This window comes from Procambarus clarkii, chromosome 44, assembly GCF_040958095.1.
Source record: "Procambarus clarkii isolate CNS0578487 chromosome 44, FALCON_Pclarkii_2.0, whole genome shotgun sequence".
Lineage (NCBI taxonomy): Eukaryota > Metazoa > Arthropoda > Malacostraca > Decapoda > Cambaridae > Procambarus > Procambarus clarkii.
Window position 1 is genome coordinate 32,303,180 of NC_091193.1, and position 15,166 is coordinate 32,318,345.

General features: G+C 46.4%; 1 protein-coding gene across 1 annotated transcript in view; it reads left to right on the forward strand.

The window, feature by feature from the left end:
- Positions 1-4,215: 4,215 nt before the first annotated feature.
- LOC138350215 (ladderlectin-like) overlaps positions 4,216-15,166 on the forward strand; it is a 77,741-nt gene continuing 66,790 nt past the window's right edge. The window contains exons 1-2 of the mRNA XM_069300563.1: positions 4,216-4,242; positions 8,613-8,729. Of these exons, the coding sequence (XP_069156664.1) occupies positions 4,216-4,242; positions 8,613-8,729 (144 nt within the window). The remainder of the gene's footprint in view (positions 4,243-8,612; positions 8,730-15,166) is intronic.

The window sequence follows — 15,166 nt, forward strand, 5'->3', positions numbered from 1 at the left end:
TGGGTGATTGTCCTGGGTGCTTGTCCTGGGCTCTTGTTCTAGGCGCTTGTCCTGGGTACTTGTCCTGGGTGCTTGTCCTGGGCGCTTGTCCTGGGTGCTTGTCCGGACGCTTGTCCTGGGCTTGTCTAGGCGCTTGTCCTGGGTGCTTGTCCTGGGTGCTTGTCCTGGGTGCTTGTCCTGGACGCTTGTCCTGGGCTCTTGTCTGGCGCTTGTCCTGGGTGCTTGTCCTGGGTGCTTGTCCTGGGTGCTTGTCCTGGGTGCTTGTCCTGGACGCTTGTCCTGGGTGCTTGTCCTGGACGCTTGTCCTGGGTGCTTGTCCTGGACGCTTGTCCTGGACGCTTGTCCTGGGTGCTTGTCCTGGGTGCTTGTCCTGGGCGCTTGTCCTGGACGCTTGTCCTGGGTGCTTGTCCTGGGTGCTTGTCCTGGACGCTTGTCCTGGGTGCTTGTCCTGGACGCTTGTCCTGGGTGCTTGTCCTGGGTGCTTGTCCTGGGTGCTTGTCCTGGGTTTTCCTACGCTTGTCCTGGGTGCTTGTCCTGGGTGCTGTCCTGGGTGCTTGTCCTGGGTGCTTGTCCTGGGCGCTTGTCCTGGGTGCTTGTCCTGGGTGCTTGTCCTGGGTGCTTGTCCTGGGTGCTTGTCCTGGACGCTTGTCCTGGGTGCTTGTCCTGGCGCTTGTCCTGGACGCTTGTACCTGTGACGCTTGTCCTTGGTGCTTTGTCCTGGAGGCTTGTCCCGGACGCTTGTCCTGGACGCTTGTCCTGGGTGCTTGTCCTGGTGCTTGTCCTGGTGCTTGTCTTAGGTGCTTGTCCTGGGTGCTTGTCTTGGGTGCTTGTCCTGGACCGCTTGTCCTGGACGCTTGTCCTGGGTGCTTGTCCTGGACGCTTGTCCTGGACGCTTGTCCTGGGTGCTTGTCCTGGGTGCTTGTCCTGGACGCTTGTCCTGGACGCTTGTCTTGGGTGCTTGTCCTGGGTGCTTGTCCTGGGCGCTTGTCCTGGGTGCTTGTCCTGGATGCTTGTCCTGGGTGCTTGTCCTGGGTGCTTGTCCTGGGCGCTTGTCCTGGACGCTTGTCCTGGGAGCTTGTCCTAGACGCTTGTCCTGGACTCTTGTCCTGGGCGCTTGTCCTGGGCGCTTGTCCTGGACTCTTGTCACTGGACGCTTGTCCTGAACGCTTGTCCTGAGCGCTTGTCCTGAACGCTTGTCCTGGGCGCTTGTCCTAGTCTCTTGTCCTGGACGTTTGCCCTGGGCGCTTGTCCTGGACTCTTGTCCTGGACGCTTGTCCTGGGTGCTTGTCCTGGGCGCTTGTCCTGAATGCTTGTCCTGGGCGCTTGTCCTGAACGCTTGTCCTGGACGCTTGTCTGGGCGCTTGTCCTGAACACTTGTCCTGGGCGCTTGTCCTGAACGCTTGTCCTGGGCGCTTGTCCTGAACGCTTGTCCTGGACGCTTGTCCTGAACGCTTGTCCTGGGCGCTTGTCCTGAACGCTTGTCCTGGACGCTTGTCCTGAACGCTTGTCCTGGACGCTTGTCCTGAACGCTTGTCCTGGGCGCTTGTCCTGAACGCTTGTCTTGGGCGCTTGTCCTGGACGCTTTCCTGAGACCTCTATCTCTACTGCTCTTCTGGGGCCAGATTCACGAAGGTATTTATGAAGGTTTTTCTTCTTAGCTACGAATGTTTTCCTTCTTAGCGCCTTCGTGGCGGCTACGTCGGTATTCAGGTAGCTACCCTAAGTCGAAAACCTTCATAAGTTTGGTCCGGGATCTAAGTGTTGTGTCGACCACTCGTAGCTTTACGTAAACTGGATATAACTCAATTTTTCTCTACTACATAACACTGTGATCGATTTTAATATAACAAAAGATTATTAGTTGGCGAATCTCGTGAAGAGGAGTCCTTCGTGTTAGTTATATATGCATTCTCTGCTTGAAACTTGAAGTAAATATGTCTTTTATGATAGTAGAATTAGTTTTATAATAGCAAGATATTATACCAGTAGTTATTAAGTAAATAAACACTGGTGAATATGAAATATGAGAGAAGGTGATGAGCCCTGCCTGATGGGATCATTTACTTTCACCAAATGCCCTGTTCACCTAGTAGTAAGGGTGTACCTTAGCTATACATACCCATTTCTAATTTATTTAGTTTGGTTTTATTTTGAAATTAAATCTGGGTGAGACATAAAAGAAAAATATCCAGCACAAATGATGTTAGGTTAGGGTAAAAACTTCTCATTGAATACTTAAACCTATAACTATAACTATATGGACTATTAAAGAAGAGAGAGGAAAGTAGGGGGTTCAAGACCTCTTCCTATTACACAATTTGGGTGTGTGGAACCAGTATTATCAATCATTTTTCTCATTTTCTCTTGTAATGTATCTTTCATTTATCAATTCTGATTGAAATTACCTACTTAAAATTATCTGCTAGATTAAGGACCTGCCCGAAACGCTGCGCGTACTAGTGGCTTTACAAGTATGTAAATACTGTACTATCCAATGTATTCTCACAAACCCAATGTACCTTCTTGTATATATATAAATAAATAAATAAATAAATAAATAAAAGAAGGCACCATGCCGGGAAGGCTATGTAGCAGTAAGGCAGTGAGGTGAGGCAGCTGCTTATCTGAAGAATGCTTATTTTATTTACCTTATAAGCTGAGGCAGCCTATGTTATTTGAAGAATGCTCAGCTGATTCCTTTACATTTAGCATGGAACAAATTTGTGTCCAAGACCTCTTCCTGTTACACAATTTGGTTGTGTAACAATCAGTAAGTAATTATCAAAAGAAGGCACCAAGCTGGGAAGGTTATGTAGCATCATTGTGTGGAGCAATAATCCTAATTTTTTTAATAATGCACCTGTGAGAAACAAATTCTGTCAGCTGTAAAAATATTGATGCAGTTATTTAAATAAAAAATATAATGAAAGAAATATTACTGGTTTATTTTTATCCTATCTTTTGTACTATACAGTACAGTATATCCAAAAGAGTGAAAAATTGAGACATTATGCACAATTTAAAGATGATTCAAAAGAATATGACTACTGTATTACATATCAACATGACATCTTAATGATCCATGGTTAACTTGATTAATAGGGATAATATTGGTAATAACACAAACTATAATTTAAAATCTTTATTATTGATATTTTTGTATTAAGAAGCTTAGGTATACATATCAATGTGCTGCTACCCTATTCTATATGGAAGATTACACAGTGTAGGTAAAAAAAAAAAACTAGTTATAAGTTCGTCTAATACTACCCTCTCACAGGATGGTTAGTCCATACATGGAATCAGGGGAGAAAATACTAGCGTCAATACAAAAACAAATCAACTCTGACTAAATAATACTTCTCAATTTTCACAAGAGGTAAGCACTGAATCATGGAAACATTATATTATAACTACTCTTACTAGCTTCTACAAGACTCCTCTCAAACAATGTATTTTTTTTAACATGCTTAGGTATATACAGAGGTGTGCTGCTTCCCTATTCTGTGTGAAGGACCACACAGTGTAGATCAAAACCCAGCTACAAGCTCATCCAACATCCTCACCTCACAGGATGGCCAGTCATACATGGAATCAGGAGAGAACAAAATACTTAAGGCTGATCTATTAGCCTCCACTGGCAAAATCTGGGTGCAGCACAAGAATATCTTCCAATATCCCTGAGTGTATGATGTAATTACATGGCTCAAAGTGCCTCATACCATTTGGTATGAAGTCACTGATAAACAGGGCAATCACAGATATAGTGTTGGAGAGTATGTCCTCTCAAGTAGGACCTGAAAAACTGATTTTTTTTTACCCAGATGGTTAAAACCTATGGAACCGCCTACCCGCTGAAGCCGTACCTGCCAAAATCCAGCTAGAAAATATCATTAGGACAAGTGGCGAGACTTAACAAGCCCCTAGCTTTTTGTCCTCGTAGAGGTCACTATATAGTTAGTGGCCCTTGGGTAAATTTAGGTAAATAAATACGTAAATAGATACCATCGCTTCTCAAGTCCTGGGAGCGACAAGGGGAGCTATACACTATCTCTTAGAATTACGTAGGTAAACAAAAAATGTAACATATTTGTATACTACAATGTCGGTGCTGACTGTACAAGTTGAAAAAACATTGTTTTACTTCGAAATATACTAATTTTATAAGAAAATTCGACGTAAATATGTTTCAAGTGGTCACGGATAAGCTCCGATATGGCAGCGTCGTTATTGGCTACAGCTGTAAGATGAAAAAATGTTACCTTCTCTCTGATTGGCCAAACTAGAAGCTTAGTGACATCTAGCGAGACCTAAGTGAACTACTTAGAAATCTTCGTAAGTTTACGTCTCTGAATCGCTCTTTGGCGCCTTCTTAGCGGGCACTTAGGAACCTTCGCAGCAAACCTACTTACGAAGAAATACATGGAGCTTCGTGAATCTAGGTCCTGATCTGGAGTAATATTGCCATTGTTCTCCTGCTTTTTCAGATGAACGTTCATTCCTCAGCCGTTATTATCTGTGTGAGTAATGGTATACCTCTATTCCCTTCATCTCGCCCACCCACATGTTACACTTTCTTTTCCCAATCTTAAATATATCTGGAATTAATCCATGAATGCTGTGCTCCTCTTAGGTGATTTTAACTCTCAGCGTGCCCTCTAGGGCAATGATTTGACAAACACCGGAGGATGAGAATTAGAATATTCCTTCCTTTCTCCTTCTTGGTCTCTTCTACACTCCTACAAGTCTACTGATGTTGACTCACTCACCTGAACCTCTTTCCTGTACTGATTTTCGTCTTCTCTCCTATTTATATAGGCCTGACGCAGAAAAACCTTAATAACGTCGATAATAGTGAACATTTCCCCATACTCATAACCCTCTTTTTTTTCTTTCTGCCCTCCTGTTTTTTTCCCTGTTTACCAGTCTGATAAAGTGGACGGGTATCTTTTCTCCCTTCACGCTACTCTTCCCAACCTATCCACTATGCCTTTCCCTTGAGCCCTCCTTATTTTTCACTACAACTTATTGGGTGTTCTGTTCCTGCCGCTCTGTTCCTCTCGATGGCTCCCATGACTTGCGTAAGTGTATTCCCTGTCACAGTTCAGACTCTTCACAGTCTGTATGTTGTAACCATGCAACCTGGAAAAGTCACCGACGCCGACAGATGCCCGATTCTCTTATTTTGTTTCAGAAGGCAAGTTTGGTAGGCCATTAAGCGATCCATACAGCTAAACATTAGCGATGGAAATCTCATATTTCCACCATTATGGTTGACACCCCTCTGTCAATAACCCGAAGGTTATTGTTCCAGATATATCGCCTGTCCTTCATCTCTCTGGTTTTGTCGTGGAAGTTCCGGTGTTGGTGGCCAACTAACTGGGTTTGCACTTTAAAACCATTACCTCAGGTACTCGTCTTCTTCTTACTTTTCTTGCCCTTTTATTGAACTGCGTTCCTTGGGTTATGGCACTCGCCCATAACGATCTCTCCTCCCATTCGTAACTTTTGCCAACCCTGACTCACTGCACTTCTCCGGCAGTGAGGTCAGACGGCATTTCCCATGAAATGCTTTGTCATCTCGCTTAGTGCGCCTGTCAGTATTTGCTGAATATTTATAACAATATTTGGGATGCGACATCAGTCCCCGAGGACTCGTTTGAGGCAGTCGTTCTTCCCATTCGAAAACTCAGTACTCAGGGGACTTTCCCTAAGGATTTTTGCCCCATTGTCCTGATGAGTTTTGTCTGAAAACTTTTTGAACAAATGGGTAAACTTACACTCCTACTATTCAATTCACATATGGGTATCTGTTAATGGTGTTAGCTATTCCATTGTCTTAACTAACCAAACCTATATGTGCCACCTACAGCCAGAGGCTAGTTTCTTCATGGAGACTTTAAGCAATTTTGTTAAGCTTTAATGCTTTAAGCTTTAATGTAACTGAACACTTTTCATTTTCTTAGCTGTGTCTTAATAATTACCCCCCCCCCCCCCAGAACACCACCTTGCCCCCTATTGTCTACACTGCACAGTCCCACTTACTCTCGTGCACTTCCTTGTAGAATGTCCCAATTTTCAGGACGATGACATGTCTTGCTACCTAGCCATCTAGCCTCGCCTTACTTTGAGTCCTCACGATCATTTGCCCCTCGAAAGAATCCTTACAAATCCTATATTGCTCGCATTATGTGCTTTTATTCTTGTATTTGCATAAAGTATATTACTTTTGCATAGACGTATATTATGGATGTGCATAAAAGAATATTACAAAGGATTTGCATCCTGAGTAGTATTCGGGACATTTTGCATATTGTGCACCCACCAACACTGATGGTGTTTCATAGTTTTCCAAGATTAGTGATTTCTTTTCATAGTTACTTCTTCATTGTTGTATTCATATCATCGCACGAGACAAAGTTAACAAGGTGTTGGAATGTATAATATGAAGCATCAGAACCAGTAATGGCTGTCACCTATCTGCTATATCCAGCACTGATGAAGCCCAACTTGTTCTGTGCTGTATAGTGATGCTCCCCATACTACATAATGGACATAAATTCTAAAACAAGACGACTCACAATTAAGTACACAAACGAGTATTTTCTTTGGATTATTGAACATAGAAAAGTTCTCTGTGCAACCTGTCCTCTTTATAACGTGTCTCATTTTGTTGTATACTTTACCTAAAGCCAAGTACTGTCATACCAGAAAAAGATAGCGACTCGCAAAATTGACGTAATATCCCGTTGTCTGCTCATGGCGCAGGAGAATATACAAGGATTATAGATGAAGAGGAAAATAACATAGGAACAAACATCTGGTACAAGAACCATGAATTTAACATTAATAATATTGTAATTGTTGATAAAGTTCAAAACAATAAGGCTCTTAGCTGAATGCAAGGTTCCTATGCTGGATGGTAAGTCCACTCCTCTGTGATTTTGATACTGGTAATGGGCTGTAGCAGGTAGGGCCCTTAAGGCTGATCTGGCTCATAAACTCCAGAACACAAACTACCTGTGGGTACACCCACACATTTAACATGTAATTTACATGGATAAGGTTAAACAGCTCTATGACTGCAAGCTCTGGTGAGGTTCATGATCAAAGACCTGAACTATATGCACACTCTAGCCTAGTCCTAGGAATATCTGTGTTGTTGCACACAAGGTATAATTACACAAGGTAAATATAAATTTACATTAAAAAATATCATACGCAATAAAAAACTAACTGATAATTTAAGATTTATGGATATGGTAATTCTGATTATATGAATATTCAGCAACATGAACTCAGATAGTGCACGAGCAGGTCAGAACTTACTGATGATGAGGCGTTGCCTCGCTGCCTAACGACTCTCAATTTATATATGAAAGTATTAATGTAATAAAGCATGCTAATTGACCAATCTACGCTCTAAAACAATTAATAACATATCCTGAAATTGAGAACCGGAGCCTATCAGACAGTAGCCAGATGGTGTTCCTCTTGCTGAGACCAGATTCTGTATTTTAATGATGAAATGGCAGCTTGATGATGATGTTTTGATCTCATAACGTTGCTGTAAATGATTCTAGTGACTTGCTCAGATATGGAGTGCAGGTTGTTGCGTCTCACTTGGTACATGAGGTGGTGGTGGGGCCTCACTAGCCGGCGGATATCCACACTCTTGATTTTGAATATATGTACCAGGAATTCCTCCTTAAATACGGTTCAAACTCTCTCCCAATATTCAGGGAGCTATCACTAAAGATTATGATAAGTTTGAGTGTAATTATCTTGCTGAAAATGTCTTCAGCACTTCACCCATGTGCACTCTCCGGATGTAAACAAAGAATGATCACGTACAGGACGATTCTGCCCCACCGCCGGCATCAGTGGAACTGCCGGCAATGGTTATAAATTGAACATTTTCCTTATTTAGACTGATTATTGTGATAAAGTTATATCACAAGAAAATTGCCTAGTGGATTTAAAGATTATTAATAGTACTTGATAGCACAATTTGCCTCTTCATTAAGGATTTTGAAATTACATCACTGGAAGCTATAACTTTAGTTCCAGCAATATTTTTGATTACCTGGAAGCTTTCTTGATTCTGGCGATCACATCTATAATATTGTAAAGGCATTAAGCCCAATGGTGTACTTTACTAATGGTCATGAAGGATGTTGACGTAAATACAGTAAATATGATCAAATGATAATGAATCGTATATGATTCAGATATATAGATATGATATGGAATAATACATTCCTAAGATAATAATAATATTAACATGAGTGGAATTTTCAAAACTTGAGTCCTCTGGTAGATTAAGTTAGGGTACCTTAGTGCGACAGTTTTTGTCTTTAGAAACTCTTGCGAGAACACGCTGCACTGTGCATGGTCCTGTTAAGTACTTACACTATTGATGTGACTTCCTGGGGCCGGGAAGCAATGGTCCAGCAGAGGCAGCATGGCAGCCACTACTACATAAGTGAGTATCGAGTTGAGTCATACTGTGTAATGCAGCACGCCGGACAGTAGTAAAGTGCAGCACATACACCACTTGTGTAAAGTATTTTTACTGATTCATTAACCTGTCATTACATGTATCCTTGCAGATGTGGAGGCTGCTCCTGGTGGCGGCCGCCGCGGCCAGCGCCGGAGGGACCGACAACATTCACCAAGAAGTCAACTCGCATCACATACTCTCCCCGATCCACGAAAATTGTACACAAGTAAGAAATGAAGACTTCCTCCGTCCAAATTTTCCTGCAGCTGCAATATATTTTCGCCAGCTCATACACACATTCCAACACAACAGTTGGGAAGATCACATCACCATAACATGCGGCTCTAGATACAAAAATTATTCAGAAAAAAAAAGTTATTTGGAATAACAAAACTGTCACCAGTCACTGGATACTGTTGATCCATAAAGCTGTAGTAAGTAGTTAATGGTACTAGGGCCACAGAAATGAGGAATGAGTCCCGATTCCCACATGAATGGTGACCTTTTGACAAAAAGTAGAGTGAAGGAATGTATACTGTGACGGGAAAATGAAGGAGTGTAGATGTTCGGCAGTCTTCCTAATGGCTGGTGTCAATGCCTATCACGTTAAAGAAAAAAAAAGATCGACTGCTTGGTTGTTGTCTGTGGTAAAGTAAGGGAATACACGCAAAACACATAGTATGAATAATGAAACTTGATTAAATTGAAAGCAAATTAAAAACAAAGACAATTCCTTGGCTATGTACAGTGCAAACAAACAAGTCAAAAAATATAACATAAAAATTAAGAACAGGGATGACGTCACTCTATAATATAAAGACAAAATGAAATAAGCAGGCGCTGAGAATATAGCGCTAGCTGAGAAACATCCACCTGGTAGACAGAGCGTATATCAGTTAGTTGTTCACAGCTTGAGAGTGTTACTTATCGTTCGTTACGGCTCGTGACCCTACAACAGTCAACTTTAAAAAAGGTCTAGGGTTACTAAAACTGCTGTTCACAAGAGCGGGTCACCAGTGTAACCCCTTAATAAGTAATGAGCACTTTGTTAAACTTTTCCTTTAGGACTGAAGAATTATACATATAACTTATAATATATATATTGAATACAGTATAATATAAAAACACAGATGGTCAAGTTAACTTATACAACCAAACAAAAGTATTGTCTCCCACAGATTATATTATAATAACATATGGCACAACATGAATGTTACAGACTTAACTCTACAAAGATGTGATCTCTCCTGACCCGTATCAGCTACTGAACTCTCGCTCTGTCGCTACCCATAATCCTCTCCTTCTCTGCCTCATCCAGGATGAGGGATGGAAACTAAAGACTTTTTAATATTAAAAACTAATTGAACAACCACTTGTTCTCAAACCACATAAGAATGCAAATTAAATATAATAGTTACTTGCAAAATATATAAGTACAATGCCACCTGCTTAATTACAGTAAATAAACAATTATATAAACTTAGTAAAAGTGACATCTGGAACTCCCAAACTGAACAGGTCCAGCAATTCTAATTTCCCGAATCTAACAGGTATTAGACGTGTGAAGAGCCACCGTGCTCCTGTCCCCACTGATGCTGCCACACCGCACGATAATTTACAAAAACACAATATGTGTACATATACAGGCAATGATATAATGGAACAAAACAAGTTATTTTAAATTTATATACGTATTCAGCTAGGAGTACGTAACAGAGAGCACAAGATATTCTTACTTCAATGACTGGTTCAAGCCCAGACATCGATTAAGTAGAGGGCGCTGAGGTGCAGAGGTTCAGGTGTGCAGTCGGCGGGTAACTAATCATAAGCAGGCAGGCTGGGAAAGGTAGTTTGCTGGTTGATGACGGTGGCGAGCCAGCATGGAGGGAGTGTGGAGTAGGGGGGAGTTTAGGGTACGTTTGCCTCCTGGTCAAAACGTTTTGTGCTACTGGTAGACTTATCTTGAAGGTAGCATCTTATTGTTGTATATATATATATATAAGTAACTTTATGTAGGGAAGAGCAGGCTCAATCTCTCTTGAAAGAGATTATCGTCACAATACAAAATGGAGTCTAGTTCACTCCTGCTTCATTCTGAAAACAAGAGACACAGACGCGTCACTGAGAAGAGCCTGCGTCATTCTCTACGTTATCTGGAATGTTCCACCTTTTCTTATCCAAAGGTTCCCTCTCCCACTTGTCAACTTCACCTCTCGCACTCTCACCTCCTCCTCTACTCCAGCTCTCCCCTACTCTCACCTCCTCCTCTACTCCAGCTCTCCCCTACTCTCACCTCCTCCTCTACTCCAGCTCTCCCCTACTCTCACCTCCTCCTCTACTCCAGCTCTCCCTCTACTCTCACCTCCTCCTCTACTCCAGCTCTCCCTCTACTCTCACCTCCTCCTCTACTCCAGCTCTCCCCTACTCTCACCTCCTCCTCTACTCCAGCTCTCCCCTACTCTCACCTCCTCCTCTACTCCAGCTCTCCCCTACTCTCACCTCCTCCTCTACTCCAGCTCTCCCCTACTCTCACCTCCTCCTCTACTCCAGCTCTCCTCTACTCTCACCTCCTCCTCTACTCCAGCTCTCCCTCTACTCTCACCTCCTCCTCTACTCCAGCTCTCCCCTACTCTCACCTCCTCGTCTACTCCAGCTCTCCCTCTACTCTCCCTCCTCCTCTACTCCAGCTCTCCCTTACTCTCCCTCCTCCTCTACTCCAGCTCTCCCCTACTCTCACCTCCTCCTCTACTCCAGCTCTCCCTCTACTCTCACCTCCTCCTCTACTCCACCTCTCCTCTACTCTCACCTCCTCCTCTACTCCAGCTCTCCCCTACTCTCACCTCCTCCTCTACTCCAGCTCTCCCCTACTCTCACCTCCTCCTCTACTCTCACCTCCTCCTCTACTCCAGCTCTCCCTCTACTCTCACCCCCTCCTCTACTCCAGCTCTCCTCTACTCTCACCTCCTCCACTACTCCAGCTCTCACCTACTCTCACCTCCTCCTCTACTCCAGCTCTCCCCTACTTTCACCTCCTCCTCTACTCCAGCTCTCCTCTACTCTCACCTCCTCCTATACTCCAGCTCTCCCCTACTCTCACCTCATCCTCTACTCCAGCTCTCCCCTACTCTCACCTCCTCCTCTACTCCAGCTCTCCTTTACTCTCACCTCCTCCTCTACTCCAGCTCTCCTCTACTCTCACCTCCTCCTCTACTCCAGCTCTCCCTCTACTCTCCCTCCTCCTCTACTCCAGCTCTCCCCTTACTCTCCCTCCTCCTCTACTCCAGCTCTCCCCTACTCTCACCTCCTCCTCTACTCCAGCTCTCCCTCTACTCTCACCTCCTCCTCTACTCCAGCTCTCCCCTACTCTCATCTCCTCCTCTACTCCAGCTCTCCCCTACTCTCACCTCCTCCTCTACTCCAGCTCTCCCTCTACTCTCACCTCCTCCTCTACTCCACCTCTCCTCTACTCTCACCTCCTCCTCTACTCCAGCTCTCCCCTACTCTCACCTCCTCCTCTACTCCAGCTCTCCCCTACTCTCACCTCCTCCTCTACTCTCACCTCCTCCTCTACTACAGCTCTCCCTCTACTCTCACCCCCTCCTCTACTCCAGCTCTCCTCTACTCTCACCTCCTCCTCTACTCCAGCTCTCCCCTACTCTCACCTCCTCCTCTACTCCAGCTCTCCCCTACTCTCACCTCCTCCTCTACTCCAGCTCTCCTCTACTCTCACCTCCTCCTATACTCCAGCTCTCCCCTACTCTCACCTCCTCCTCTACTCCAGCTCTCCCCTACTCTCACCTCCTCCTCTACTCTCACCCCCTCCTCTACTCCAGCTCTCCTCTACTCTCACCTCCTCCTCTACTCCAGCTCTCCCCTACTCTCACCTCCTCCTCTACTCCAGCTCTCCCCTACTCACCTCCTCCTCTACTCCAGCTCTCCTCTACTCTCACCTCCTCCTATACTCCAGCTCTCCCCTACTCTCACCTCCTCCTCTACTCCAGCTCTCCCCTACTCTCACCTCCTCCTCTACTCCAGCTCTCCCCTACTCTCACCTCCTCCTCTACTCCAGCTCTCCCTCTACTCTCACCTCCTCCTCTACTCCAGCTCTCCTCTACTCCACCTCCTCCTCCTATCCAGCTCTCCCCTTACTCTCACCTCCTCCTCTACTCCAGCTCTCCCCTACTCTCACCTCCTCCTCTATTCCAGCTCTCCTCTACTCTTCCTCCTCCTCTACTCCAGCTCTCCCCCTCCTCTACTCCAGCTCTCCTCTACTCTCACCTCCTCCTCTACTCCAGCTCTCCTCTACTCTCACCTCCTCCTCTATTCCAGCTCTCCTCTACTCTCACCTCCTCCTCTACTCCAGCTCTCCCTTTACTCTCACCTCCTCCTCTACTCCAGCTCTCCCTCTACTCTCACCTCCTCCTCTACTCCAGCTCTCCCCTACTCTCACCTCCTCCTCTACTCCAGCTCTCCCTCTACTCTCACCTCCTCCTCTACTCCAGCTCTCCCCTACTCTCACCTCCTCCTCTACTCCAGCTCTCCCCTACTCTCACCTCCTCCTCTACTCCAGCTCTCCCTCTACTCTCCCTCCTCCTCTACTCCAGCTCTCCCCTTACTCTCACCTCCTCCTCTACTCCAGCTCTCCCCTACTCTCACCTCCTCCTCTACTCCAGCTCTCCCTCTACTCTAACCTCCTCCTCTACTCCACCTCTCCTCTACTCTCACCTCCTCCTCTACTCCAGCTCTCCCCTACTCTCACCTCCTCCTCTTACTCCAGCTCTCCCCTACTCTCACCTCCTCCTCTACTCTCACCTCCTCCTCTACTCTCACCTCCTCCTCTACTCCAGCTCTCCCTCTACTCTCACCCCCTCCTCTACTCCAGCTCTCCTCTACTCTCACCTCCTCCTCTACTCCAGCTCTCCCCTACTCTCACCTCCTCCTCTACTCCAGCTCTCCCCTACTCTCACCTCCTCCTCTACTCCAGCTCTCCTCTACTCTCACCTCCTCCTCTACTCCAGCTCTCCCCTACTCTCACCTCCTCCTCTACTCCAGCTCTCCCCTACTCTCACCTCCTCCTCTACTCCAGCTCTCCTCTACTCTCACCTCCTCCTATACTCCAGCTCTCCCCTACTCTCACCTCCTCCTCTACTCCAGCTCTCCCCTACTCTCACCTCCTCCTCTACTCTCACCTCCTCCTCTACTCCAGCTCTCCCTCTACTCTCACCCCCTCCTCTACTCTAGCTCTCCTTTACTCTCACCTCCTCTTCTACTCCAGCTCTCCTCTACTCTCACCTCCTCCTCTACTCCAGCTCTCCCCCTACTCTCCCTCCTCCTCTATTCCAGCTCTCCCCTACTCTCACCTCCTCCTCTACTCCAGCTCTCCCTCTACTCTCACCTCCTCCTCTACTCCAGCTCTCCCCTACTCTCACCTCCTCCTCTACTCCAGCTCTCCCCTACTCTCACCTCCTCCTCTACTCCAGCTCTCCCTCTACTCTCACCTCCTCCTCTACTCCAGCTCTCCTCTACTCCCACCTCCTCCTCTTATCCAGCTCTCCCCTTACTCTCACCTCCTCCTCTACTCCAGCTCTCCCCTACTCTCACCTCCTCCTCTACTCCAGCTCTCCTCTACTCTTCCTCCTCCTCTCCTCCAGCTCTCCCCCTCCTCTACTCCAGCTCTCCTCTACTCTCACCTCCTCCTCTACTCCAGCTCTCCTCTACTCTCACCTCCTCCTCTACTCCAGCTCTCCTCTACTCTCACCTCCTCCTCTACTCCAGCTCTCCCCTTACTCTCACCTCCTCCTCTACTCCAGCTCTCCCTCTACTCTCACCTCCTCCTCTACTCCAGCTCTCCCCTTCTCTCACCTCCTCCTCTACTCCAGCTCTCCCTCTACTCTCACCTCCTCCTCTACTCCAGCTCTCCCCTACTCTCACCTCCTCCTCTACTCCAGCTCTCCCCTACTCTCACCTCCTCCTCTACTCCAGCTCTCCCTCTACTCTCCCTCCTCCTCTACTCCAGCTCTCCCCTTACTCTCACCTCCTCCTCTACTCCAGCTCTCCCCTACTCTCACCTCCTCCTCTACTCCAGCTCTCCCTCTACTCTCACCTCCTCCTCTACTCCAGGTCTCCCCTACTCTCACCTCCTCCTCTACTCCAGCTCTCCCTCTACTCTCACCTCCTCCTCTACTCCAGCTCTCCCCTACTCTCACCTCCTCCTCTACTCCAGCTCTCCCCTACTCTCACCTCCTCCTCTACTCCAGCTCTCCCCTACTCTCACCTCCTCCTCTACTCCAGCTCTCCCCTACTCTCACCTCCTCCTCTACTCCAGCTCTCCCCTACTCTCACCTCTCCTCTACTCCAGCTCTCCTCTACTCTCACCTCCTCCTCTACTCCAGCTCTCCCTCTACTCTCACCTCCTCCTCTACTCCAGCACTCCCTCTACTCTCACCTCCTCCTCTACTCCAGCTCTCCCCTTACTCTCCCCCCTCCTCTACTCCAGCTCTCCTCTACTCTCCCCCCTCCTCTACTCCAGCTCTCCCTCTACTCTCACCTCCTCCTTTACTCCAGCTCTTCCTCTACTCTCACCTCCTCCTCTACTCCAGCTCTCCCTCTACTCTCACCTCCTCCTCTACTCCAGCTCTCCCTCTACTCTCACCTCCTCCTCTA